At 49.4% G+C, this 25,464-nt stretch overlaps 2 protein-coding genes and 1 non-coding gene across 10 annotated transcripts in view; 1 reads left to right on the top strand and 2 right to left on the bottom strand.

Annotated features, from left to right (window-relative positions):
• CCDC136 (coiled-coil domain containing 136) overlaps positions 1-9,288 on the bottom strand; it is a 27,168-nt gene extending 17,880 nt beyond the window's left edge. For 7 of the 8 annotated variants that reach the window (XR_007121536.1, XM_047695101.1, XM_047695102.1 and 4 more), the window contains exons 1-5: positions 9,174-9,288; positions 8,292-8,399; positions 6,008-6,256; positions 5,856-5,930; positions 1,635-1,958 (exon numbers count right to left, since the gene is read on the bottom strand). Coding sequence is in view for 7 of the 8 variants with exons in the window: in XM_047695101.1 (XP_047551057.1) it covers positions 1,635-1,958; positions 5,856-5,930; positions 6,008-6,256; positions 8,292-8,399; positions 9,174-9,225 (808 nt within the window). In the remaining variant the exon portion in view is untranslated. Of the gene's footprint in view, positions 1-1,634; positions 1,959-2,896; positions 3,063-5,855; positions 5,931-6,007; positions 6,257-8,291; positions 8,400-9,173 lie in introns of those variants that run through there. The other variant, XM_047695104.1, reaches the window with a different exon arrangement.
• Positions 9,224-25,464, top strand: OPN1SW (opsin 1, short wave sensitive). Its single transcript, XM_047694380.1, has 6 exons — positions 9,224-9,599; positions 21,664-21,870; positions 22,171-22,339; positions 23,074-23,239; positions 23,636-23,875; positions 24,995-25,464. Exons 1-6 carry the CDS (start codon positions 9,224-9,226, stop codon positions 25,112-25,114), a joined length of 1,278 nt encoding a protein of 425 aa, XP_047550336.1. The 3' UTR covers positions 25,115-25,464.
• TRNAP-AGG (transfer RNA proline (anticodon AGG)) lies at positions 15,350-15,421 on the bottom strand. Its single transcript has one exon. It is a non-coding gene; the product is annotated as a tRNA-Pro (tRNA).

Below are 25,464 nucleotides of genomic sequence, written 5' to 3'. Positions count from 1 at the left end.
ATATTTAAAGAACGTTAACTTGCTCCAAGTTAACACAAGGCCTATCTTATCTGCTCTAAGATTCAACACCCTGAAATTCATGTCTAATGTTCCCTCTTTATTCCAATCAAAAGTTCTTGGGGGGCGCCTGGGTGGCTCAGTGGGTTAAAGCCTCTGCCTTCGGCTCAGGTCATGATCTCAGGGTCCTGGGCTCGAGCCCCGCATCAGGCTCTTTGCTCCTCGGGGAGTCTGCTTCCTCCCCTCTCTCTCTGCCTGCCTCTCTGCCTACTTGTGATCTTTGTCTGTCAAATAAATAAATAAAATCTTTAAAAAAAAAAAAGTTCTTGGAATACTGCAGATTATCATGGAAGGAAGGAAGCTAATCTTTAATACAAGCCAACCACGTGCTAAGCATTAGACTTGATGGTTTCAGCCTCACATTCAGTTAGTCTGTGAGTACTTCAACATACTAGGCATTTCATTTAATCCTGAAAATAGCCCTGTAAGGTTTTCTTTCTCTTTTTTTAAAATAAACTCTTAATTTATAACTTTAGATTCACAAAGATAGTGCAAATGTCCCCAGGAGGGCTCTCAACTAGTTTCCCCGATTGTTAACATCTTACCATAGGTACATTTGTCACAACTCAGGAATCAACATTCATACATTACTGTTAACTAAACTCAACATTTTATTCAGATTTCTCTCCTGTTTTCCCTAAAGGATCCCCTTTGGCTGTAAAGTTTTATTAACCAATTTTTACAGATATAGAAACTAAGTTTCAGAGAGATAATAACCAGGCCAAGTTCATCCCGCTAATTAGCACAACTGAGATTCTGAATGCAGGTCTGTTTAACTTCAACCCAAGCTTTCCCACTGTGCTGGCCTCCCTCTCCTGGCACCACCAGTCCAAAGGTTCTTCTGAGAAGCTTGTTACAGCTGGGAAAACTTACAGTTCTTTGATTCCTTGTTGATTGCCTCTGCTTGACCTGGCCTAATACACGGCCTCCCAATATACCCAGATCATAAATCTAGCCTCAGAATAAAGGCAGACTCTCTGATGTCATGAATCCTAACAACTAGCTGGGAGACTCATTGTGTGAAAGCAGAGCTCTAAGCTTTTTGGTATCTCATGTATTACTGGAAATAACCTCTCTTCCTCTCCAGCTGTCTTGTGCTCTGATTTGCTGCTCCCTAAAGCTTCTACATTGGAGAGGGCTCAAAGAGCCTAAGCATTAGCATCCTGGGACCTGGAAGGAGGACTGGAGCCCCCACCCCCCAAAAAGAAACATGGGCCAGGCAAACTGCCATGCCAAAGCAGTAGGAGTCTCCCAAGGTGACCAGTGCCTTACCCTCCCATCCTGGAACTGGAGACTTTTTTAGGAAGGGCTTTCCCACAGTCAAATCAACAAATCAATGGCTCTCTGAGAAAAATTCTCAGGGTACATCTCCACAGTGCTATTTCTTATACCACCACTGACTGGTTATGAGACATCTGGGTACGTTTTCCACCCTTATAGTCTTGAATTCAACCTGGAGGTTTTCTCTAGAGGTTCCCAATTCATGATCTAAGACCACCTTCGACCATCTTCTTGGAGACAAACTCCCTCTGCTTGGCTCTACTGATAGACCAGGAAAAAGACTTGCCCTCTCATACCTTGCATCTCAGAGTAATCGCAAAGATTTAAACTATTGGATGGATCAGAGCTCTTCATTTCCATTTCTGCACGGAGGGAGGTGATCTCCATTTCATACTCTCCCCGAATGCGTTCCATGTCATCAAGTTCATTCTGCATCCGGCAGAGATCCTCCTGCAGGGATGCTATGTCACTCTCATGTTCGGTCGCGGAATCCTCTGCTGCTTGCCTCAGATTCTGGATCTCAGTCTGGGCCAAGTGCAACTCCTGTTCTATTTCCTTAAGTTCACTTTCTTTCTCACGCTCTAACAGGGAAATCTCCTCACGCAGAGACCGCAGCTCACCTGCAAAGCCCAGAGGTTGGGATGATCAACAGGGTAAGTGAACGAATCTACCATGTTCTAGAGGCAGAAAGTTAAAGGCAGACTTATTATTTGGAAACTACTGTCTCTCTAGTCTCTCTACCCCATCAACGAAGTATAGCTTCATCCACTATGGAATAAAAGGAATACCTAAGAAGAGAATGGAGGGACTCCATGTAGTAAGGTGAGGTAGAAAAGTAGATTCTGGCACCAAAGCAACACCTTTTTGGGCTACTGCAAACAGAAAGTATTAAGTGCTTCTACGTTGAAGACCGAAACTCATGTACAGTATTTTACGATGCATTGAGTCTTTCCAAAAATTTCCCGAATAAAAAAATTTACACAGGCTTTTCTCATCTGTTCTGTCTGGAAGCTTAGAAATCACGGAGCCTCACCGCTCCCATGAGCTTCCTGTGGTAAGTACTAGCCCCTAAATTGTATTTTGAGTTCACAGCTTTTCAGCTGTGTGATGGAGGCTCATCAAATGGTAACCAAACATGGTTATGTCCTTCACTTTCCTACTACATCCTTCTTTGTTAGGGTTCTAACTTCCCTTAGGTTCCCCTCTAAGGTCTGGCCCTATAAAAACGGCTTTCTCAGAGCCACTGGAGAATGGAGGAAAAGTCTTCCGCCCCCAAGCGAGCTCATAAGCCCCCAAGCGAGCTCATAAGCCCCCAAGCGAGCTCATAATTCGTAGCGCAAAGGGGCAGAGCCCGCCCAGGGTGGAGAGGCGGGGCTTGCAGGCCGGAGGGGGAGGGGCTTGTCGAAAACTGGGCGGGGCGGACCCTGACCGGGAGTTGGGAAGGCTGGACCCGGATTCCGAAGACCCAGCGCCGGTTGACAGGGGGTGTGGGTCTGTCGGGCCGAAGCCGAGGGCTCGGGAGACGGGCTGTGGGACAGAGAAGCGGGTTCTTACTCACTGGTTATGGCCTCCATCTCGTCGGCCCCCCTGCAAGCGGTATCCCTGGGGGGCCCCCCCGCCGCCGGCCGGTCCCGGCCCCCGCGGGGCTGTGGCGGCCGGAACGGCCTGTCTACACCAGCTACCTCTGAGGCCGCGCGCGCCCCCTCTTGGCGGAAACGGGCAACGCGCGTGCGCAAGGACGGTCTCTATTTCCTCCCGCGGGGTGGGGCTTGGGGGCGTCTTCACCAGCCCTGCAGCCCCTAGCTTGCTTGAGGCTCAATAGAAACAACCCTACTGAGTAAGGAGTCGCTCCAGAATTTGTTTTCCCAAGTAGTTGCCTACCTGCCTCTCTACGAACTTACCTCCTCTTTGTAAGGGAGTACGTCCCTTCCTCAAGCGAAGGTCTTTTTCTGCTCTACTGGATCGTTTCCTTCAATCGTACAAACATGATCTAGTGTAATGAGTCCTATCTTAAAGCCGCCCCCAACACTCTCCCTTGACTTCATTTCCATTCCCCTTATTTCTCTGCTTGTCTTCAAAATACGACTGCTGTAATGATCTATACTAACCTCTATTTTTCCTCCCCTTTCCACTTTAATCCCAATCCGATCAGGCTTCTGTCTTCATTGAAATACCTCAGAGTGTTCCATCTTGCCAAATCCAATGGCCATCTTATTTGATTTAGCAACTTTTGACATTGATTGTTATCTCCTTAAAGCACTTTCTCCTCGTGGTGGCCAGGGTGTGAAATGCTTCTGCCGGTCCCTCCTACCTTAGTCTCTTTTGTCCCTATCTCCTCTACTGGACCTTTAAATATTGGAATATCCCTGGGACTAGGCCTTTTTCTCTTCTTCCTATACCTCTCCCTGTGATTTCATGGTGATCTCTCAGGGATTCAAATGCCTCCCAAATGTATATCTCCAGCCTTGATTTCTCCCCTGTTCTAGATTCGTATATCCAACTGTTCCCTTATAACATATTTATTTAGATGTCAATAGTCATTTCATAGATTTTTTTTTTATAGAGTCAATAGTCATTTCAAACTCAACATGTAAAAAGATGTCTCCAGTGGTTCCCTGAGCCCTCAAACTTGTTGTTTGCCAAGTCTTCCCCATCCCAGTAAATGACAACACTGTCCATCCAGTTTCTCAAGGCAAAGTCCTCTTTCACGTCTCTCCTATTCCCACTCCTCCCCCACCCTCCACCTTATCCATTCATCAGAGGTCCCGAGGGCTTCACCTTCAATATAAGACCCTCCCATGTCTTTTTTACCATACTTAGAATAAAAACCAAACCTCCCGGCCGGCCTGTAAGGCCATTTGTAATCTGGCCTCAGCCTGCTTCTCAGAACTCTCTCTTATCAGGGCCCTTCACATGCACTCTGCTTCAGCCACAATGGCTTTTGTTCCGTCCTTCAAACACATGAAGCTCATTCCTGCCTCTGAGCTTTTGCAGTTGCTGTTCCTTCTGCCTGGTATGCTCTTCCCTCAGATCCTTCTCATTATTCAAGTCTTATTAGCTCAAATGTCACCTTCTCAAAGAGGACTTTTCTAACTGCCCCATCAAAAAAAATTTCCCATCTCACTCCATCTCTCTATATCATATTGTTATGTTGTCTTCATAGCATTTATTGCCACCTGAACTTATGTTGTTTATTTTTTGCCTCTCCCCATTAGAATGTACTCTTCATTAAGGCAGGGATCTGGTCTGTCTTATTCATAGCTTGTCCTCCAAGTATATAGGCACTCAATAAATGAATGATAAATAAATTAGCACCATTGTACAGATAAGGAACTGAGTCTCAGAAAGATAAAAGTGACTTGCTGGGGGTGCCTGGGTGGCTCAGTGGGTTAAAGCCTCTGCCTTTGGCTCAGGACATGATACTAGGGTTCCTGAGATCGAGCCCGGCATCGGGCTCTCTGCTCGGTGGGGAACCTGCTTCCCCCTCTCCCTCTGCCTACTTGTGATCTCTGTCTGTAAAATGAACAAATAAAATCTTTAAGAAAAAGAAAAAGTGACTTGCTGAAGATCCTAAAGCTTGTTACATGGCAGAGTTGGACCCAAGAATCTATGTGATCCGAGACCAACTGTGAGCTCACAGTTTTCCCAGCTACAACACATCTCCAGCCATTTATCTCCTTCACCCTCTTCCCATTCATTGTCTACTTCTCCTGCATTTACCTTGCCTTATATCTTTCGTTTCTCTTTTCCTCCCCTTCCTACACCTTTGCTTGTTCCTCCCCAGGCCTGGTTCCCAGCCTTGCTTTTTTCTCCATTTATATTTCTCTTTTGGTTTCATCTCCGTTCTCCTGGGAGAGTCCCTGCTGTTTTCTAGGGCAGTTCCCCTAAACCTTCTGGAAGCCCATGGAAGTAACAAAAGCTGCCTCTTTTTTTGGTGGTGCAGTGGAATGTGGGACACCTGCCTTGCTGCTTTCCAGAGACAAAGGGATGTGGGTGTTAGAAGAAAGGGATTTGGGGCCATAAGCTTGGTCCTAGGGAGCAAGTTCTCATCTGCTTCCCTTAAAAGATGCAGAGGCCCCTTCAGTCCCCTCTCACTGGCTCATTGCTCTTCCCATGGTGTCCTTGTAGGGACAGGGAAAAGTAGTCTGGTTTGGTATTCAGCCCTAATTACCTGATTCCCCCCCCCCCCCACACCCAGAACAAAGGGAAAGGGATACAGGTGTGAAGGGAGGAAGCTGAAGGAGAGAAAAGGGAGCTTGTCAGCCAGAGAGAGAAGATGTGAAATAGGAGGGCAAGAAAGGGCAGGGGAGGGCAGAAGAGCCAGGCAGTGATGCAAAGAAGAGCAGCTATTAGGTAGAGAAGAGAATGGAGAGAGGAGAAAAAAGTGAGAATAGTAAGCAGAAAATGAGGAGAAAGGACTGAATTAGTTTATATTTGTCTGTTAGGCTTCAGCCAAACCCTCAGGACAGAAGCACTCAGATGGCCACCTGCCCTCCAGCCCGAGTGCTGGGAATTACCTTGGAGCTGCTGGATCTGCTTGGTGAACACCTCTGCCTGCTGGGCGCTGGCCAGACGTTCATCCTCCAGGAGCCCTGCAGGGAGAGGGGGAGCAGGCATGATCCTGGGATCCAGGGAGCCCAGGGCTTCTGGCCCCCTCCCGGGCACTTACCCTGCAGCTCCAGGGAGTCGTCCTCATGCTGCCCCGCCAGCTCCCGGGTCTCCTCCAGCTCTGCCACCAGCTGTAGCACCTGAGCCCTCAGCTCTTCCAGCTCTGTCTCCGTGAGGCTCAGGCCCCGGTGCTTGCTGACGGATAGGGAGCTCACGCTGCCCCCTTTCTGCACCTGTTCTTCCTCTTCTTCCACCTCTTCTTCCTCCTCCTCCTCTTCCTCCTCATAGAGAGCAGGGAGCAACACTTCCCCTGGAGGAGAAACCCATCCCACCAGGGGCTCAGAGTCAACTTCCTTTCCAGAGTCCTTCAAGGAACTCTGGAAAGCTCATGGTCCCAGGTCAGGGATGGTATAATAGTGCCACCTGGTGTCCCCCAAGGAGCCCCTGGGCAGGACCTGCACTCATGATGAGTCCTCAAGTGGAAGGTCACCCAGCCTCCACCTGGCCCAGGCTCTTTCTGGACCAGGACTGTACCAGGTGGCCTCCTATTACTGCCTTCGGGCAAACTGAGCAGCTGGGGGCAGGTTAGCCATGTGAGCTGGCACATGGATACCTGCTTCTTCCAGTCCTGGTGGTCCCTGCGGTGTGGGACAAGTACTCAAGAAAGGATTCAGACACTGGGTATGTCTTTAGGCTGAATGGGGCAAGGGTCACAGTTCCAGGTTTGTCCAAAGTTAAAAAATTATCCAGGTGGTTTGGGAAAAATTAGCCTTTCCATAATTAGAAAGAGTTAGTTGCCTATCAGTAGTTAGAGAAAAGAAAACATCTGAATGAAACGATTCTAAGTATTTCAACGGAAAAACCCTGGGGCCCTTTCTTTCTTTCTTTCTTTCTTATTTATTTATCTATCTATCTATTTATTTGACAGACTGAGATCACAAGTAGTCAGAGAGGCAGGCAGAGAGAGAGGTGGAGGCAGGCTCCCCGCTGAGCAGAGAGCCCGACGTGGGGCTCGATCCCAGGACCCTGGGATCATGACCTGAGCCGAAGGCAAAGGCTTAACCCACTGAGCCACCCAGGCGCGCCCCCCCCCCCCCCCGGGGCCCTTTCAAATATATTTTCACATAGCCTTTTTTGAAATTTTCTGCAAGGTCCACCTTTCTTTTCTCTGCAGAGTGTCAGGAGGCCTCGCCCTTCCATGAATGTTATGAAGCCCCTCCCTCCACGCTGACCTTAGGGCAGTTTTCACGTTCAAGTCCAAGGTTGTACTTGTGTGAAAAAGAGATCCTACCAGGGCACCTGGGTGGCTCAGTGGGTTAAGCCTCTGCCTTTGGCTCAGGTCATGATCTCAGGGTCCTGGGATCGAGCCCTGCATTGGGCTCTCTGCTGGGCAGGAGCCTGCTTCCCCCATTCTCTCTGCCTGCCTCTCTGCCTCCTTGTGATCTCTCTGTCAAATAAATAAATAAAAATCTTAAAAAAAAAACAAAGAAAGAAAGCCTACCATTTTAATGCACGAGAAACTGGGGTATAGTGGTCCCTAGCCTCTGGTTGGTGAGTACCCCATCCTTTGCTGCAATGCAGTTCCTTGAAATAGCAACATTTTATCAGAACACTGATTATTTGCTTTGTTTTACAATTCTGAATCCCTGGTCTCACAACAGCAGCCCAAGGTTCATCTGGGACCCCTTGTCTGCGTCATCTGTCCCCCTGAGGGGAGCAGGGTTGCCCACACAGTGTGCACGTGGACCTCGGGACACTTCACAAGAAGTCCCAGGGGGCGGACCAGCATCCTCTCAGGGGCCTGGTGTCGGCAGCGACCGCCAAGCCACAGGGGCGTGGCGGGGATATGCCTTCTCGCCAGCCCTCCCAGGCAATTCTTTCAGGCCGGAAGAGATCCTAGAGAATCAAAGCCAAAAGGCTTACATTCAAAGTTGGTGGTGGTGGCACCAGAAAGAGAATGCTCACTTCACATGCTCACTTCCCTGCTTTTCAAAAATATGAGACAGCTTGGGATCTGGGTCGGGTGGCAGTGAGAACAAACCCCCTGCTGAAAGGCTGCTTCAGAGCCCTGTCCAACGAGGCCTCTTTCTCTGTCTGGCGGCTCCCCCAGGACACACAACCTGGTTAGCTGGTGATTAGGGCCCCAAAGGGATGTGCCCAGAACCTCCCTCAAAGCCTGAGCGCTGAGGAGGGGTAGAATTCAGACCTAAAGGGTGGAGGGGGCTCAGGTGAGCTAGAGAAAGGGCTCTGTCCTGCCCGGGAGTTCTAAGGACCAGATGGGGTAAGGAGGAGGGAAGGGCAACTGGCTGAGGGGAGAGAAACAAAGCTTTTTTTGGAAAACTCACCTTCCATTGCTTGCATCCCCCGCCGCTCCAGGGACCCCCAGCGTTGGCCCTTCTTCCTTTCACAACCCTCAGATGCCTCATAGGAGCCTAAAGTGGTCACTGTGGGTCCTGTGAGCAGGGAGAGAGGAGGTGCGGTGGGCTGCTTGGGGGGCTGGGATGCCCAGGAGAGAGAAGGGGACGTGCCTTCCAGCTCTCCGGAGCCCCGGACTTTTTTTTATCCGGGTGGAAGTGCTTGGCTCACTCTGCCCAGGCTGCGACTCTACTCCCTCAGCCGCCCCTCGAGCGGGGCCTAAGGGGACCCCGCCCTGCGCTGCCCAACCCTCGCAGCATCCCTTGCTCCAGGCTCCTTTCCCAGCACGGAGAGAAAGGGTGTGTGTCTCTTTAGCGGGGAGGGGACAGGGAGGAGACCGGCAAGGATGGAAGCGAGGGCAAGGGCCAGGGAAGATGAGGCTGAAAGGGTGAGGTGGTGCGTGGAAGGGGAACGAGGTGATGCGGCTGGTGGGGAGGGGCGTATGGCAAGGGGTTCTGGGCCGGAGCCGCTCCCCTCCTGTCCACTATCCCCCTGGACCTCGTCCACCCCAACCTCTCCCTGCGCTCGAAGCCTTTGGTCCGGAGTGGGCGCAGGGTCTGGGGCCCCCAGGGCTGGACGGTTCGGGGCGAAGGACCGCCGGGGGAGGATGCGACCGGTGTGGGGAAGACCCAACCCGGAAAGATGGAGACCGGGCCCGGGGTGTGGGGCAGGATGGAGGGAGGAAGACCGGACTGAAGGTGGGAGCAGCGGAGGGAGGGTGGGGTGGGGGGAGAATGAGGGGGTCTGGAGGGAGGAGAGATGGAGAAGAGGAAGGAGTGGCGGCGGAGAGGTGAGGGAGGGGCGGCTCTGACCTGGGCCTGGGCAGCTCCAGCCCGTGGCGCCGGCCCCGGCGCCCGCCTCCATGGCCGCTCGCGCCGCCGCCGCCGCCGTCGCCGGTAGGAGACGCCGCAGCCGCCAGGCCGGGGACCCGGAGCCGGGTGTGCAGGGGGAGGGAGGGCGGGCCGAGGGGGCGGGGCCTGGCCGGCCACCTGACACCGCCCCCGCCCGGAAGCCCTCCCTGCACCGAGCTCCGGGACCTGGTGGAGGCGAGCGGGAGCAGAGAGGCCAAGGGATCCCGTCCCCCGACACACCCCAGGGCCCGGGCGTGGGAGAGGGGGAGCGGACGGGAGCTACTCAGGGCTTGAGGTTGCCCCAGGAGTGGCCACAAGATCCCCTGGTTCTGGCGAACGGTCCTGCCCCCAGTCGGCTGCGCTCGGGGAGACCCCTCGCCGCCCCGTGTCAGAGCCCCGTCCCGCGCAGCGATGGGGGAGGAGGAGGACAGAGCGGGACGAATCCTCTGGTCCTGTTTCCTCCAAACGCTCAGACACACGCCCACCAAACAGGACCCGAGTCCTCCACCTCCGCAATGGACGCGGACCCCAGGCCACCAAGCCCCATTCCTGTGCGGTGGCCTCTTGCGTCCCAGGGTTGCGTGAAGACAGGAGAAGGGAAGTCAAGGCGAAGATCCGTGAACTGCAGGGTCCTGATCTCTCTGCTCTCCTCGCGCCCCCACCAAGCCAGAACCAGGGACTCTCTCAGGAGGGCCGCTCCTTGGCCCCACGCACTCCTCGCTGCCTGAAGACCTCTTCTCTCCACCGCTCTGCCTTCCCACCCTGCCCCACACCCTCTGAGCTTCGAGCCACCACCCCTACTCACCCTGCCTCTGTAGCACTACTGATTTTCGCTCTCACACGAAGGAGATGTGGAAACCCAGAGGGCTTATTTCACTTATTCATTCAGGGAATATCATTTACCTGGTGAGTGCGATCTTAAGGAGGCGATTGTTCTCACGTCTCTCCAGGTCTCAGCCAGTAAAGTGAGTACACTCGAGAACCAGGCAGTCCCAACACATCCAGAAATGTATTAGGAGATGCTTGAGCCAGGGACACATACCAATCCCTTTCCTTCTATATCCACTCACCAGGTTATGGACATACATTGTGTTCACGCCCACGGGCGTCCAGGTTCAGGAGCCCTCCATATTCTTAAGGTAAGAGGCCCTTTTTTGCAGGGACATCCCTACTTATTCTTCAGCCACCCATGGGGAGTCACCCCTAGCAGCCTTCCCTGATGCCCACCCTTAGACCAGTAGAGGCCAGCAGTGCCCCTCCTATCCTTCCTTTTAGGGCAGCTCCTGTCACTTTCAGGTGTCAAGGTCAGGTGTATACTCTTGTGTCTGCCCAACTTCTGGAAGATTGGGAAGTACTTTAGTCATTTTTGTATCTCCAGCATCTGACGAAGTATCTGACACAATGAATGAGAAAGGTAAATCTCTCAACTACCTGGTGAATGCTGTCTTAACATTCAATATATGATTTCACATGGAGTTAAATGTGACCTGTTAAGCATAATGTTGCCCTATAAATGTCTCCCTCCTCCCACCTCTTTTTTTCCTCCCTCTCAAACCCCCAGCTTGGTGCTCTGAGAAATGAGAAGCTCAGATCAAGAGGGTTTCATTTGCTCCTCAAAAGATAGGATTACACCCCAGATCCTATGGTCATGGTGATCTAGGTGTGGGGAAAGGCTATTGAACAAGCCCACAAAGACCCCATTCAGGGAGTCTGCTGCGGTTATCGGGCCTGTTCAAACATGGCTGGCATGGCGGTGGCAGGGTGTCAAGATGGGGGCATAGAGCTCTGGAGACTGACAATCTGGAAGGTTGGAAGCCCAATGGCTGTTTGCTCTGCCCAAGCAAAGCCCATTGTAGTCCTGGCTCAGCCAGCAAGTTCAGTTAACAGTTGACCTTGACTGTCAACTTCTTGGTTCATGGAGGGAGGGGCAGGAGAGGAAGTTGTCCACTATGACATCCAGTGATCTAGGCTTTCCTCAGGGAGTTCTGATCCTGAGTATTAGGACTAATCTCTCCTTGGCTCCTGGGGTGCAGGTCACTGTTCACCCTTGATTTGGGGAGCATTCAGGAGAGACCTGAACCACTCTGTTTTCAGGACCCAAATTTGGGCAAATCCCAGCCATATCCGTACTGGGTTGAGGGTGGGGGTGAAGTTAGGAGGCAGGAGGTAAAGACTTAGCTGGCATGGGCGGAAGGGGACTGTGGTCCAGGGATGCATATGTGAAGGGCCCTGGAGTGGTAGGGATGCCAGCCAGGTAATCAGTTTAGGGGGGATGATCTGACTTAATCCTTGTAATCCCTGTACTCTGGACTCAGCCTTCCCCTAATCCCATCCCATCAGATCATCCCCTCTGAGGATCAATGCAGCCATTTATCCCCCTTTACCCTTATTTCGAAAGGCCCATTAAAAAAGAAAAAAAGAAAGTGAATATTTCAAACAGGCAGAAAAGCACAGTACAGAATATAACAACAAATAGACATGTACTCACCACTGAAATCCAACAACTGTTCCTTTTGCAGTATTTGATTCAGAGATAGCCCCTCTATTTATGGTTTTACAGTTTTACTTTATATGTTTGTATCCACAAACAACAAAATATTGATTCGTGTATTTAAAAAATCTCTCTGGGGGCTCCAAGCTGCCTCAGTTGGTAGGTCATGCGACCTTTGATCTCCGGGTCCAGAATTTGAGCCCCACTTTGGGCCTAGAGATAACTTAAAAATAAATAAACATTCTGCAAACTTTCTTCTTCTCTCCACATTTTTTTTAGCATACATCCGTATTTCATTTAGCACTAATTAATGAATTTTAACTGCTGAATATTATTTCAGTGTTTGAATATATCACAATTTATTCGTTCTTCTGCTAATGGGCATCCAGGCTGTTTCCAGTTTTTCTGTGTTAGAAAACAATACCTCAGAGGTGCCCAGGGTTGCGAGATTGGCCCACATGGGCTCCTGCTTGGCCTTCGGTGGGGAGGCTGCTTCTCTCCTTCTCCTTCTGCCCCTTTCCTGGCCCCACTTGCAGGTGCTCTCTCTCTCAAATAAACAAACAAACAAATAAATAAATAAAAAGAAAACAATGTTTTAGTGGTCAGTGCTGTGCCTGTGTCTCTGGCATATACGTAAGCACTTCTCTAGTCTAGATACCGAGAAGTAGAATTTCTGGGTCATGGAATATGTGCACCTTAAACTTTACTGATTTTTACCAAATGGCTCCATAAAGCCGTTGGACCAATTTACTTTCCACTAACAGTAGCTTTCAGGGCTCGTTTAAAGTCACTAATGTATTTATAAATTTCTCTGCTCATCATTCCTTCTTGCATTTCACTCCTTCCTTATTTGTTCCCTTCTTATGAAGGGTATATTTTAGCAGCATTTCAGTGACAGTCTTTGATGAACATTCTCAGATGTCTTTATTTCATACAATTTAAATAGAAATGTAATGGGCATAGAATTTTAGATTGACAGCTTTCTCTTGGCCTTTGGAAGATATTCTCTTTTTTTTTTATAGTCTTTTGTTGCTAAAGCTGTCTTATGCTTTCACTAGTATCTTTTAACTATTCTTCCATATTTTATATCTCATCACTTTCCCCTCTCCATATTTTGAGTGATTTCACCAGCTCTATCTTCCCGTTCACCAATTATCTTATCAGCTGGGTCTAGTTTACTTTTTAATGCATCATTGAGTCTAATTTCAATGGTGTGTCTTTCCTCGTGTTTTTATTTTTTTCCCTAAATAAGGTGCTTTTTTTTTTTTTAACAGTGCAACATTTTCATTATGGTTTATTTTCTTGTCTTTAATAATTTTAAGTATACTTACTATATAGTGTTTTCATGTTTTTTCCTTATGTTGCTGACTCTTCCTTATGGTGGATTGCTTCCTTGTCTAGTTTGATATTTTATTGTGAACACTTCTTCAGTAGGTGTTTGTTTCTTCAGTGAGAGTTCCAATGCCCTATGTTATGAAACATTGCAACAGAGCGCTTTTTTTCTTTTTTAATTTTTTAAAAAAGAAAAGGAATTTTTTATTTATTTTAGAGAGAGAGCAACCAAGAGCAGAGGGAGGAGCAGAGGGAGAAAGAGACAATCCTCAATCAGGCTCCCCATGGAGCCAAGTGCAGGGCTCTATCCCAGGATCCTGAGATCATGACCTGAGCTGAAATCAAGAGTCACTGCTTAACTAACCGAGCCACTCAGGTGTCTCAATGACAGAGATCTCTCTTGCTTCTGTGAGGCTATATGGTATTCCAAGGGTACAGAACCAGGTTTAGATTTAATTTCTCTGCTTGGAGATTATAGATAACATAAATCCAATGCAATACAAGCATCTGCTCAGGCTTAAGACTTTAATTTCTGGGATGACTTGTGTTTCTATTCCTTTTCGTTGGTTCCTTGGACTGGTGTGCATCATTTTTCATCTTTTTTCCATGGACAAAGTAGATCTTTGATGTTCTAAGCTTTGTGTAGGGGGTTCAGACCCAGCTTCTCATCTCTGGTGGGCTGAAGTAATGTATCTTATAACTAGAAGCACTAAAACACAGCTCTAGGTCCCTGGGTTTATATCTGTTTCTGAAACCCACCATGGGCCACTGTGACAGCTTCCTCTTCTCTTCTCTTTTGTTTTTTAAAAAGATTTTATTTATTTTTAGAGAGAGAAAGAGAGCAAGCATAAGTGGTGGGAGACGCAGAGGAGAGGGAGAGAGAGAGAATCTCGAGCAGACTCCACACTAAGCACAGAGCCCCACTCGGGGCTTGGTCCCACAACACTGAAATCATGACCTGAGCTGAAATCAGGAGTTAGTCACTCAACCAAGTGAGCCACCCAAGAGTCCCCTACTTCTCTTTTCCTTGGCTTTGTATTCCTTCTTTAAGTCTGATATCTGGGAATTTCCTTCTATTTTTTTTTTTTTTTCAAGTAGGCTCCATGCCCAGCATGGAGCCCAGTGTGGGGCTTGAACTCACAATCCTGAGATCAAGACCTGAGCTGAGATGGAGAGTTGGATGCTTAACCAACTGAGCCACCCAGGGAATTTCTTTTCTTTTCTTTTCTTTTTTTTTAAGAAAATTTTTTGCCCCATCCAAATATTAATTTTGTTTTAATGCTCTTTTTTTCTTTTAATTTTTTAAGTAATCTCTACACCCAATGTGAGGCTTGGACTCATAACCCTGAGATCAAGAGTCACATGTTCTACCAACTGAGCCAGCCAGGCACTCTGATACTAATTTTTAAATCCTATTGTATTCAACCTTTCTATGTGTGTGTTTTAGGGACACTGGGTGAGGAGATAGCTACATTAGTTTAGTCTGTTGTGTTTCCAGAGTTGGTCTCTACATTTACTTTTTTTTTTTTAAGATTTTAAAAAAATTTATTTATTTGACAGACAGACATCACAAGTAGGCAGAAAGACAGGCAGAGAGAGAGGTGGAACCAGGCTCCCTGCTGAGCAGAGATGTGGGGCTCGATGTGGGGCTCGATGTGGTGCTCAATCCCAGGATCCTGGGATCATGACCTGAGCCAAAGGCAGAGGCTTTAACCCACTGAGCCATCCAGGCGCCCCTACGTTTACTTTATCTTTTAGCATTATTTAAAATAATCCCTATGTCTGTAAGGTGCATTATAGTTTGCAAAGGATTTTTGAATACAATTTCTGCTTTAATCCTCCCAAAAACTCTAAGAAAAAAATATTACTGTCCCCATTTTACCAATGGGAAACCTGAGACTCAAAATTGTAACTTAATCCTACCTTTTGGACTTCAAATCCAGTGCATTTCATAGCTTGAGTTTTATACAAGGAGCTTGTCTTTTCTTGACCTTGGGCTCAGACCCACCCCCCAAATTGTCCTGATTATTTACCCTTCATCTGAGGCCCTCCAAAAGACTCTTTTTGCCCAACATAATACAACTCTTTGACTCTTACCTTCTCTAGCTCAGCTCCTGATGCCAGTCGCCTCCCTCCCCATTTGGCCTCAGAGGAAATAATGGGGTATATGTGGGCCATGGCTAATGGGGAGAATGACTGGCAGCTTGTCCTTAGGGTCCTTTATCCACTCACCACTAGGCCGTCTTTATGCCTCAACCCTAAAAGGGGCAGGCAGTGTATGTTGGGGTACAGGAAAAAGAAATCAGGAAAATAAGGGCTCGTCCGGGATTTGAACCCGGGACCTCTCGCACCCTAAGCGAGAATCATACCCCTAGACCAACGAGCCACTGATGATTATGTCTGGCCAGATGTGCCTTCCCTGACACATCAGCAGCAGGCTCGGTTTGTGGTTCTTAGAGGTGGAATGTTCTCCCAGGCTGGCAACCAGCCCAGGCAGGCTGCACTCCAGCAGGCTTTGCCTCTCTCCTGGCTCTCTCCGGCCCTCCCTGGCCCACTGTGGAGCCATGCACCAGCTCCAGGCAGGGCCCCCTTCCCAGGACCAGCCAGTTCTTCCCCGGGGCTACCACATGGACTTTGGTGGGGGTGCTGGTGAGAAAAGGCAGAGAAGAAGCCAGGGTCCAGCAACCTCTACTTTCCCAGGGATCCCCAGGTCAGAGGGAGCCCACACCCCGTGAAGAACAACCCTTCTTTCTTTCCTCATGATCAGACCACCAGAAAATAAAACCTCTACATCATCAGCCTCCTGGATGAGGAAGGAGAAGCCTGACTCACATCACCTTGACTGGAAGACATTTGCTGACTTAGTTTCTTCATCTGTCAGTCAGGGAAGGAACGCTTGCCCTGTGTGCCTTGCAGGGTAATTTGGAGAACAGGCGCGATGATGTCCGTGAAGGCGGTCTGCAAATTGTAAGATGCTGTACAAAGGAGAGGAGGGTGGGGGGAAATACTCAATAGGAGAGTTGTTCTTTAATGCTTAATATGGGCTGGGTGGTGGGTTCTGTGCTTTGCTGATTTTTTTTAAGGCTTTATTTATTTATTTCAGGCAGAGATAGAGAGACAGAGAAACAGGCAGAGAGCCTGATATAGGTCTCAATCCCAGGACCGCAGGATCATGACCTGAGCCAAAGGCAGACGCTTAACCAACTGAGCCACCCAGGTGCCCTTGCTCTGCAGATCTTATCTAACCTTATAACAACTGTGTGAGACAGGTCCTGTCCCCATCATAAGAATAGGAAATCAATCTGCATTTGGCTTACAAGAGGCACATTTATCTAAATCCGAAGGCTGTTTTAAACACAGTAGACATTGCTGCCCAGACTTTCTAGAAAACTAGAGATGGAATACATCCTGTAAATACTCACACTCCCTCCCACACCCCAGCCTGCCCTGCTCATCCTGCCCAGGAGGCTGCAGGGAAAAAACCTGCCAACAGGCTAAGTGTGGCTTGGGTGGGTTCCTTCTGGCTGGGAGTTTCCCAGTGAGAGTGAGGAGGAGGTTCAGAAACTGGGGTCTTGTGGGCGAACCCAGTGGGCCCTGCCAGGGTCTGCCTTTCATTCTTGATTGTACCATAGCCATCACTTTGCCTCCCCACCTACTCCCCCCGGGCCCTGCTTGGCCGCAGAAGGCAGAGCCCTGTTTTGCTGGTCTTTGGGGTCTAGCCTTGTGTCTGGCACTTAGCAGTCCTGCTGACAAGAGACTCCCAAGCGTTCCTATGCGCTGGGCTCTGTGTAATCACTTCACCAAATTAATCTCATCTTCTCAGTTCGACCGTTAGTGTAGACATCACTTAGCAAATGTCTGTGGAATGAGTGAGTGAGTATGTGAAAGAAACATCTCAGGGGAGTACACAAAAAACATCACTTGTGGCAACAAATATTTGGGCTGATTCTCATCTCTTGGCTCTGAGTGGAAACCATAAGCCCAAAGAAAGCCTCCTGCCTTCCATCCTTTTAAAGCAGGCTTCCTCATGAGCCCAGCCCCTTCTTGGATAGGCAGGAAGAATGGCCCCTCACTTTTTTAGAGAGAGGATTGGCCAGCGTTCGTTTGTATCTGGGGAAGTTTCATGGTCTCGATCCAGGAGGGCAGGACCAGACAACCGGTTCTGCTAACTCATCGTGGCCAGGGACAAAGGCAACAGCTCATCTATTCTAAAACCAAAGAGACTTTTTTGGGAAGCTGTTCCCCAGCTCTAAACTGCCTTATAAATAATAGCATAGCCGACAACACGTCATTCCATTACCTCAGCAAGCATTCCCTAAATTGCTCCTCTTGGTAAATGTGCCAGGAAGTGAGGTGGCTCCAAGAGAGGCTCCTAGGGGCCAAGAATGTTTCAGGGATGAGACGGGGCTTGGATTCCAGCCAGTGCTTCTCTCTAGGGGGTGCTGTTCGAATTTGAGGCAGGATCGTTCTTCCTTGTGTGGCCTGTCTGGAAGTGTCCTGCCCACTAAATACCAGTAATCCTTTCTTCACCACCGAGACAGTCATAAACCACCCCGCCCCCCAACACACTCTGCTTCCTCCAGGATGGCAGGGGTCTGGGGAGAGGAATCCACTGGCTCCTGCCATACGCTTTTCCCCTCAGGCTAAAATTACTGCGGCCTTGCTGTGGGCACTGGGCCCTTGGGCCTTCAATGACTTGATTGTCTGTGCTTAACAAGCCATAGACGGAATTCTCTGGAGAGAAATCGGAGCTTCCTCCCTTTCCTCCCAAGAGAGGCTGGCTTTTGGTCAGGCAAAAATCCTCTGATGATTCCTCATATCCATGTCAGCATGTAGACCTTTTTTCTTATCTCCTCATTTGTCTGGAGAACCCTTATGGGTCTGTATTCAACAGATTTAACATTGTCACAACACATCATCTCAAGTTCACTGTCACCTCCTACGTATCAACAACACAGCGAAAGCCAACACTGGTTGCCTTGGGAGAGGGGAACTGCGTTGCGAGACAAGCTGATTTTCACTGTATATTCCTTTGTACTTTCTGAATATTCAGTCCTGGACATACCTGTAATCCACTCTAGCAGTTAGAAAGCATGAACGTGTGGTCATATTTCAATTTAATTCCTGACTTTTGAACTCCCCGCTGTTGTTCTCTTCTTTTTGCTCCTACATTTGATTCATGACTTCTTGTTGTGTTCCATAGATTCCCACAAACTTCCCTTAAATTACTTTTGGAGAAGGTAGGCATATAAATGAATGAACTCCTGAAGAGAATAGGGGAAAAAAAGAAAAACCAAAACACTGCAACTATTCAAAATGTATCCTCTTTTTGGGGCTCCTGGGTGGCTCTATCGGTTGGGGATCCGACTCTTAGTTTTAGCTCCAGTCATGATCTCAGGGTGGTGGGCTCTAGCCCTGCATCAGGCTCTGTGCCCAGAGCACAGTTTGTTGGGATTCTCTCTCTCCCTCTGCCCCTCCCCAGCTCCTCTCTCTCTTTCTCTCTCTCTAAAATGGAAAAATAGGGGCACCTAGGTGGTTCAGTCGGTTAAGTGTATACTTTCGGCTCAGGTCATGCTCTCAGGGTCCTGGGATTGAGTCCCACATGGGGTTCCTTGCTCAGCGGGGAGCCTGCTTCTCCCTTTGCCTCTGCCAGCCGCTCTCCCTGCTTGTGCTCTCTCTCTCTCTCTGTCAAATAAATAAAATCTTTAAAAATAAATAAATAAAATCGGGGTGCCTGGGTGGCTCAGTGGGTTAAAGCCTCTGACTTCGGCTCAGGTCATGGTTTCAGGGTCCTGGGATCAAGCCCTGCATCGGGCTCTCTGCTCGGTGGGAAGCCTGCTTCCTCCTCTCTCTCTGTCTGCTGCTCTGCCTACTTGTGATCTCTCTCTGTCAAATAAATAAATGAATCTTTGAAAAAAAATAAATAAAATGAAAAAAATGTCTTTATAAAAATTCCCCTTTTCTAGACAATGAGAATGACTGGGAAAACAAATTCCCTCTTGACCGTTTCTTCCATTTGGTTCAGGACATTTATATGTCTAAATCTAAGTCAGTGCTTCTTTTTTTTTTTTTAAGATTTTATTTATTCATTTGACAGAGAGAGTGAGAGATCACAAGTAGGCAGAGTAGCAGGCAGAGATAGAGGGGGGAAGCAGGCTTCCCTCTGAGCAGAAAGCCCTATGTGGGGCTCCATCACAGGATCCTGAGATCAGCACCTGAGCCGAAGGCAGAGGCTTAACCCACTGAGCCACCCAGGCGCCCCTAAGTCAGTGGTTCTTAACTGGAGGTGAGGGGGCAAAAGGGGATGATTTTGCCTCTCAGGGGATATTTGTGTCTGGAAACATTTTGGTTCTCACAGCTGAGGCGGTGCTGGTGCCATTGGCATCCGGTGGGTAGCGACCAGGAATGCTGTTAAGCGTCCTACAATGCTCAAGACGGCCGCACGCCCTCCCCCAGCAAAGAATTGTCTGATCCAACATATCACTAGTGTGGAGGAGGAGAAATCCTGGTCTAAATCTCTCTGACATAATCTTCTGTAAAGCCTTCGTATATTATCACTTTCCCAAACTAATAAAGTGACTTTAAACCCGAAAAGGGCACTGTGTATGTCAAATGTACTCAAAATTTCTCCCGTTTTTGTATCATTATCCTCCACCTTTACCCCATGCCCCATCCTCAAAATCTTCCTGCTCTCTACTCCATGGCTTCGCTGACTCTGAAAGTCTGTTGTCTCCTGCGTCAGTACCAATAAGACCCTATACTTCGGTAAGGCTCTATCTGGCCTGAGCTGTTGCCACCGCTCCCACCAGCCCCATCTTACCTAGGGCTGAGTTGCTCCCAGCTTGGGCTCCTTGGCCCTCTATCTGAGGTTGGGTGTCATAAGGTGGGAAGGGACTGTTTGGAAAGGTTTCAGGATGGACCTAGGAGAGGCCATGTCTAGCTCAGGATTCAAGGGACATAGATGTTAGTCCTAAGGTGTGGCCTTTTGGAATTTCAGATGGAAAGCCAGACGGGTTTGCCCTGCTCCTCTAACATGGAGGAACTGAACTCAGACTCTTTCTCTGTGGCCCTGGATAGCAGCCCGAACCTCTGCTCAGCTTTCAGACGCCCCAGCTCCTACGGTTTGCTGGGCTCTTGGGACATTTCTCCTTGCATAGCTCAGCAGGCAGGCAGCCTAGGATTGGAGGGGAGTTTGTGTTCGGAATTGAAGGCTTCCTCTTCTGGGGCATCCTTCCTTCCAGGGGACTCACCTTCCATCTTCAGCTACTCTAGAGTCCCAGACTCTGTCCTCTGACTCTTCAGGGGAAAAAGTTTGGGACTTTCCACTGGAGTTTCAGCCATCCCCTGCCCCTTTAGACTGGGAAGTGCCCTCAGTAAATAATCCATTTGCACGTAGATGGTTCCCTTCATTCAATCAAGGATTGGGTCCTCTCCCTTGCTGCCCTGCCTTGGGGTACTTGATCGTGCTTTCCAGGAGTCGTTTTTCATATTTTGTTTATAATTTTTCCCTGTGGGGGGATTCATGGGATACAAACAACGGTGCCAACAGGGGCCACTTTTCACTTCCCCTTATACCTGTATTTAAAGTGCATCGCTTTTATCTCTGGGCTCAGGGACCGCTGCGGTGGGGCAGGGGACACACTTACAGGACTAAGGGCAGAGCTGGCCTCGCTGGGGCAGGCTGCACAGGCCAGGTTTTGAGTCAGGCTGTGAGAGCTGGGCAGGACTGGAGACCAGACAGGGCAACACGATGGTGACTTGGGCACTGCGAGCTCAAGGCGGGGGGCCAGCGAGCCAACCAACCTCAGCCTGGCTGGGAGTGGGGGTTTCTGAGCAGAAAACCTCCCTGCATAGACTCCACATTAAGAAACAGCGGCAGCATTGTCCTGTTGCCCCTGTACTGATCTGTGAAGGCCCTTCACTGAGGTGCTCCCACCCCGGGTGCTCCCCATTTCCTGGCCCTTCTGTGGCCCAAGGTTGCTTCCCAGGCTGGCTGTGAGCCCAAGATCTCTGGAGGGGTAGTCTCAGGGGGCACCCTCAGGGGGCACCTTCCACAAGGGAGCAGAAGGGCACAGAAACGTATAGGGATATAGTCACGCCAGAAGCCAAACGGAAAGGCGGACCTTCAATAGTTCCATTGAAAGGACACACACACACAGGAAGTGGACACATCTCCGCTAAATATGGGTCAGCACACATTTAGCACTCAGCTGCTGTGAGCCCACTCCTGTTCATTCCAGCACCCAGCACTGCCTGTCGATTCTGAGTCCAGTCTTTTATCCTCCCCAGAACACACAATCGGCTTTGGGTCCACAAAAGGTTTATCGTGGGGGCTTGCACATCTTTAATCTCAAACTTCATCCTTAGGAGGCTTAGGGTCAGTACTCATCATTCAGGGAGCCGGAAAGGGGCTTTGGAGGCGGGGGAAGTGGTGGTGGGACGGTAACCTTATAAGAGGAATCAGAGAGGGTGGGGGACATCCCGTGAGTAAGATGTCAGGGGAGGAGGAGTTTTATCTGTTCAAGAACATCTCCTTGGTGGGGCCATGGGATGGGCCTCAGTACCACATTGCCCCGGTCTGGGCCTTCCGCCTCCAGGCAGTCTTCATGGGCTTTGTCTTCTTTGCAGGGACACCACTCAATGCCACAGTGCTGGTGGCCACCCTCCGCTACAAAAAATTGCGACAGCCACTCAACTATATTCTGGTCAATGTGTCCCTGGGGGGCTTCATCTACTGCATCTCTGTGTCCAGCGTCTTCATCGCCAGCTGTCACGGATACTTCATCTTTGGGCACCATATTTGTGCTTTGGAGGCCTTCCTGGGCACTACAGCAGGTACTGCCAGGGAAGGAGACTTGGGGGAAACAAAGGACTGCTTCAGGATCAGAAGCAGGGGCCAGAATGTTGGGTTAGAGTGGGCTCCTAGAGGAGGAGCCCGGGGAAAAAGGAATTTGGTGCTCTTTATCATTGGGGTACAAAGCAGCCGGGACTAGAGGTTTAACGGAGTCCCAAACTCCACACCAACCATCAGTCCAATCCCTTCTTTACCCCTTCTTGCTCCACTGTCTGTAAGCCACTCTGCCTGCCAGGCTGGGTGGGGCTGTCTACCCCAATTACTCTCACGTTTCACTACAGGTCTGGTGACAGGCTGGTCACTGGCCTTCCTGGCCTTTGAGCGCTACCTGGTCATCTGTAAGCCCTTCGGCAACTTCCGCTTCAGCTCCAAGCACGCGCTGATGGTGGTCCTGGCTACCTGGACCATTGGTATTGGCGTCTCCATCCCACCCTTCTTTGGCTGGAGCCGGTGAGGGTGTAGGGCAATGGTGATGAGCTAGGAGCTCTGGTTGGTGTGGGTGGAAAGAGTTGGATATGATCTTAGTCCTTGACCTTTTTAAAATTTATTTCTTTTAGAGAGAGGGTGGGGGTCGGGGAGGGGCAGAGGGAGAGGGAGTCTTAAGCAGACTCTGCCCTGAATGAGGCACCCGATGTGGGGCTCAGTCTCATGATTCTGAGACCCAGCCAAAACCAAGGGTCAGATGCTTAACTGTGCCACCCAGGCGCCCCTAACTTCCACTTTTATTTTTTTTTTTGTTTCTTTTAAAGATTTTATTTATTTATTTGACAGAGAGAGATCACAAGTAGACAGAGAGGCAGGCAGAGAGAGAGAGAGAGAGGGAAGCAGGCTCCCTGCTGAGCAGAGAGCCCGATGCGGGGCTCGATCCCAGGACCCTGAGATCATGACCTGGGCCGAAGGCAGCGGCTTAACCCACTGAGCCACCCAGGCGCCCCTAACTTCCACTTTTAAAGAGCTGGTGGAGTAGGTGAGGCTGTGGGAGGCAAGTGCTAACGTTCACCCTGAGGTTGGAATTGCTATAGCCTCAGCTGGTAAGGGCAGAAACTGCCCCTGCAGGGAGTCCTGGAGCATCCTCTAAGTGGAGAGCACAGTCTAGAATCTCAGCTCCCACTCCACTCATTTTTGTGGTGAGGCCCGCAGTGGGTAAGTGCTTGTCCGGTGGGTGAGTGCTTGGTCCCTTGCAGGTACATCCCTGAGGGCCTGCAGTGCTCCTGCGGCCCCGACTGGTACACCGTGGGCACCAAATACCGCAGCGAGTACTACACCTGGTTCCTCTTTATCTTCTGCTTCATTGTGCCTCTCTCCCTCATCTGCTTCTCCTACTCGCAGCTGCTGGGAGCCCTCCGAGCTGTGAGTGATTTTTGTGAGGTTCGGGAGGGGGGTCAGGGGGCTCCAAATGAGCCGGAAGAGTGGGTGAGGGCTTTAGAACAGGAGACATCTGAAAACGTCCACAGCCAGGTAGAGGGGGTATCTAAAAGCAGTGAAGAAGTGGGGGCAGGGAGTATGATGGAATGGTGGGAAGAGTAGGGCTCAAATGTGTGGCAAGATTCGTGTGATTCCTTCCAAAGTCACAGACCAGAGAGCCGTCTCCACCCGCCTTCCTCAGGAAAGGAGAGCAAGAGGCACTAGGCCAGAAGCTGGGACAGAAGAGCGGTCATTGGAGAGGATGCCCCCCTGGTAGGAAAGGGTGGAGATGTGGGAGTTAAGGGCCAGGGAGAAGAGAATATTTCTCTGTGCTCTGCCCAGGTTGCAGCCCAGCAACAGGAGTCTGCTTCAACCCAGAAGGCCGAGCGGGAGGTGAGCCGGATGGTGGTGGTGATGGTGGGGTCCTTTTGTTTCTGTTACACGCCCTATGCTGCGATGGCCATGTACTTGATCAACAACCGGAACCACGGGGTGGACCTACGGCTGGTCACCATTCCTGCCTTCTTCTCCAAGAGTGCTTGTGTCTACAATCCCATCATCTATTGCTTCATGAATAAGCAGGTAAAGCTATTTACACTCCTATGAAACCCCGTTGGTAAGACCTGGTTCTTTTCTAACAACTTTTGATTCAGAGCACTTTAGACTCCACTCAAAAGGTTCTGAGGGGTGAACAAGGGAAGCCCTTGGTAAGCACAGGGAGATGGGTGTGGTTACCGAGACAAGGTAATAGAATCCAGAGAAAACAGAAGTTGAGTCATAAAAATCAGTTTGCTCCGAGGGGCAGGATGTGAAGCGAAAGGAGTTTTTCTGAAAAACTAATAATCGTTCTCCTAAATTCCTACTCCTTCCATTTCAGAAGCCCTAAATCCTTTCCCTTCCAACTGCCAGTTTGCAAGAGTGTATGCAAAAGCACAGGAATCCAACACATTCATAAATCTCTAACACAGCTTATCACCTGAAGGTACCAAGTGGCCTCCTATCCCAAATTCTGTATCTGAGCTAATAAAAACCCAAACTTAGATGAATCTAAGAGAGTTCTTCTCTTGTGGGGCAAACTCCCTGCATTGAGAATTAATAGCTCTTTTGTTTCCTCAGTCCACAAAGACGGATTCAAAACTTCTGGATGGGAACAAAACTGGCAATTCCTTCCAATTGGGAGCACCCCCTAATAATGGTGGGGTGGGTGGGCAGGCCTACTCTGGCCTTGCTTTTGAGTATTTTGATGAGGCAAGTGCTGCTTGGAGGTTTCCTGACAGTGAGGCCTCTGAGCCAAAATATGTAGGGATTATTAATGTAGACCCAGGAATAGCTCTAAGGATTAGGCATTTGTATTCAAAACCACCTGAGAGGACACCTGGCTGGCTCATTCAGGTAAGCGTCTGCCTTTGGCTCAGGTCAGGATCTCTCGGTCCTGGGATAGAGCCCTGTGTCAGGCTTCATGCTCAGCATGGAGTGTTTTTCTCTCTCTGTCCACCTCCCTCCACTCGTTCTTTAATAAATTAAATCTTTAAAAGAAAAAACAAAAAACAAAAAACAAACCATGTGAGGAGATCCTGGGTATAAGGCATTGCACAAGGCTTTGGGAATACAAAGAGATCTCTTTGTCCCCCATATTTCTTGATGTCACTTCCTCTGTACTGGTCACAAGGGGCTAGCTCCAATTCTGCCCTTTCCTTCCAGTTCCGAGCCTGCATCATGGAGATGGTGTGTGGGAAGCCCATGACAGATGATTCTGAAATGTCCAGCTCCCAGAAAACAGAAGTCTCTTCTGTCTCTCCCAGTCAAGTTGGCCCCAACTAAGGAGCCATACTGGCTTATCTGCAGCAATTAGGATTTTACATTTAGAGACATTTCTTCTCTCTCTCTCAAAAACCAAACTAACAAATGCAGAGTAAGATGGGAAGGGAATAATGGGAATTCAGGGAGTCAACTTTCCATTTTCCTACTGCTCCTTTCCTACCTACAAAGCTATTGTTCCAACTGGGTCTACTTCAGGTCACTCCACAGGCCATGTCAACAATCCTCAATTTCTCCTCCTAAGTGGCATCATTCATAGCACTTGGAGAACTGATTAAGTATGAGGTCACTATAAAGGAGCATGGATTTTTCAGTGTATGGATAAGCCACTAGGGAAATTCAAATCAAAACCA

Source organism: Lutra lutra, chromosome 11, assembly GCF_902655055.1.
Source record: "Lutra lutra chromosome 11, mLutLut1.2, whole genome shotgun sequence".
In the NCBI taxonomy this organism is placed as follows: domain Eukaryota; kingdom Metazoa; phylum Chordata; class Mammalia; order Carnivora; family Mustelidae; genus Lutra; species Lutra lutra.
The sequence above is the reverse complement of the archived record's forward strand: the minus strand, read 5'-3'. Positions and strand labels throughout refer to the sequence as shown.

What these genes read in the sequence shown, in the direction of transcription:
- OPN1SW (XM_047694380.1), top strand. Translation starts at nt 9,224, where the DNA reads ATGGCCGCTCGCGCCGCCGCCGCCGCCGTCGCCGGTAGGAGACGCCGC. An exon ending in CTTCCTGGGCACTACAGCAG is followed by an intron (nt 21,871 to 22,170) that starts GTACTGCCAGGG and finishes GTTTCACTACAG; the next exon opens with GTCTGGTGACAGGCTGGTCA. An exon ending in CCCTTCTTTGGCTGGAGCCG is followed by an intron (nt 22,340 to 23,073) that starts GTGAGGGTGTAG and finishes GGTCCCTTGCAG; the next exon opens with GTACATCCCTGAGGGCCTGC.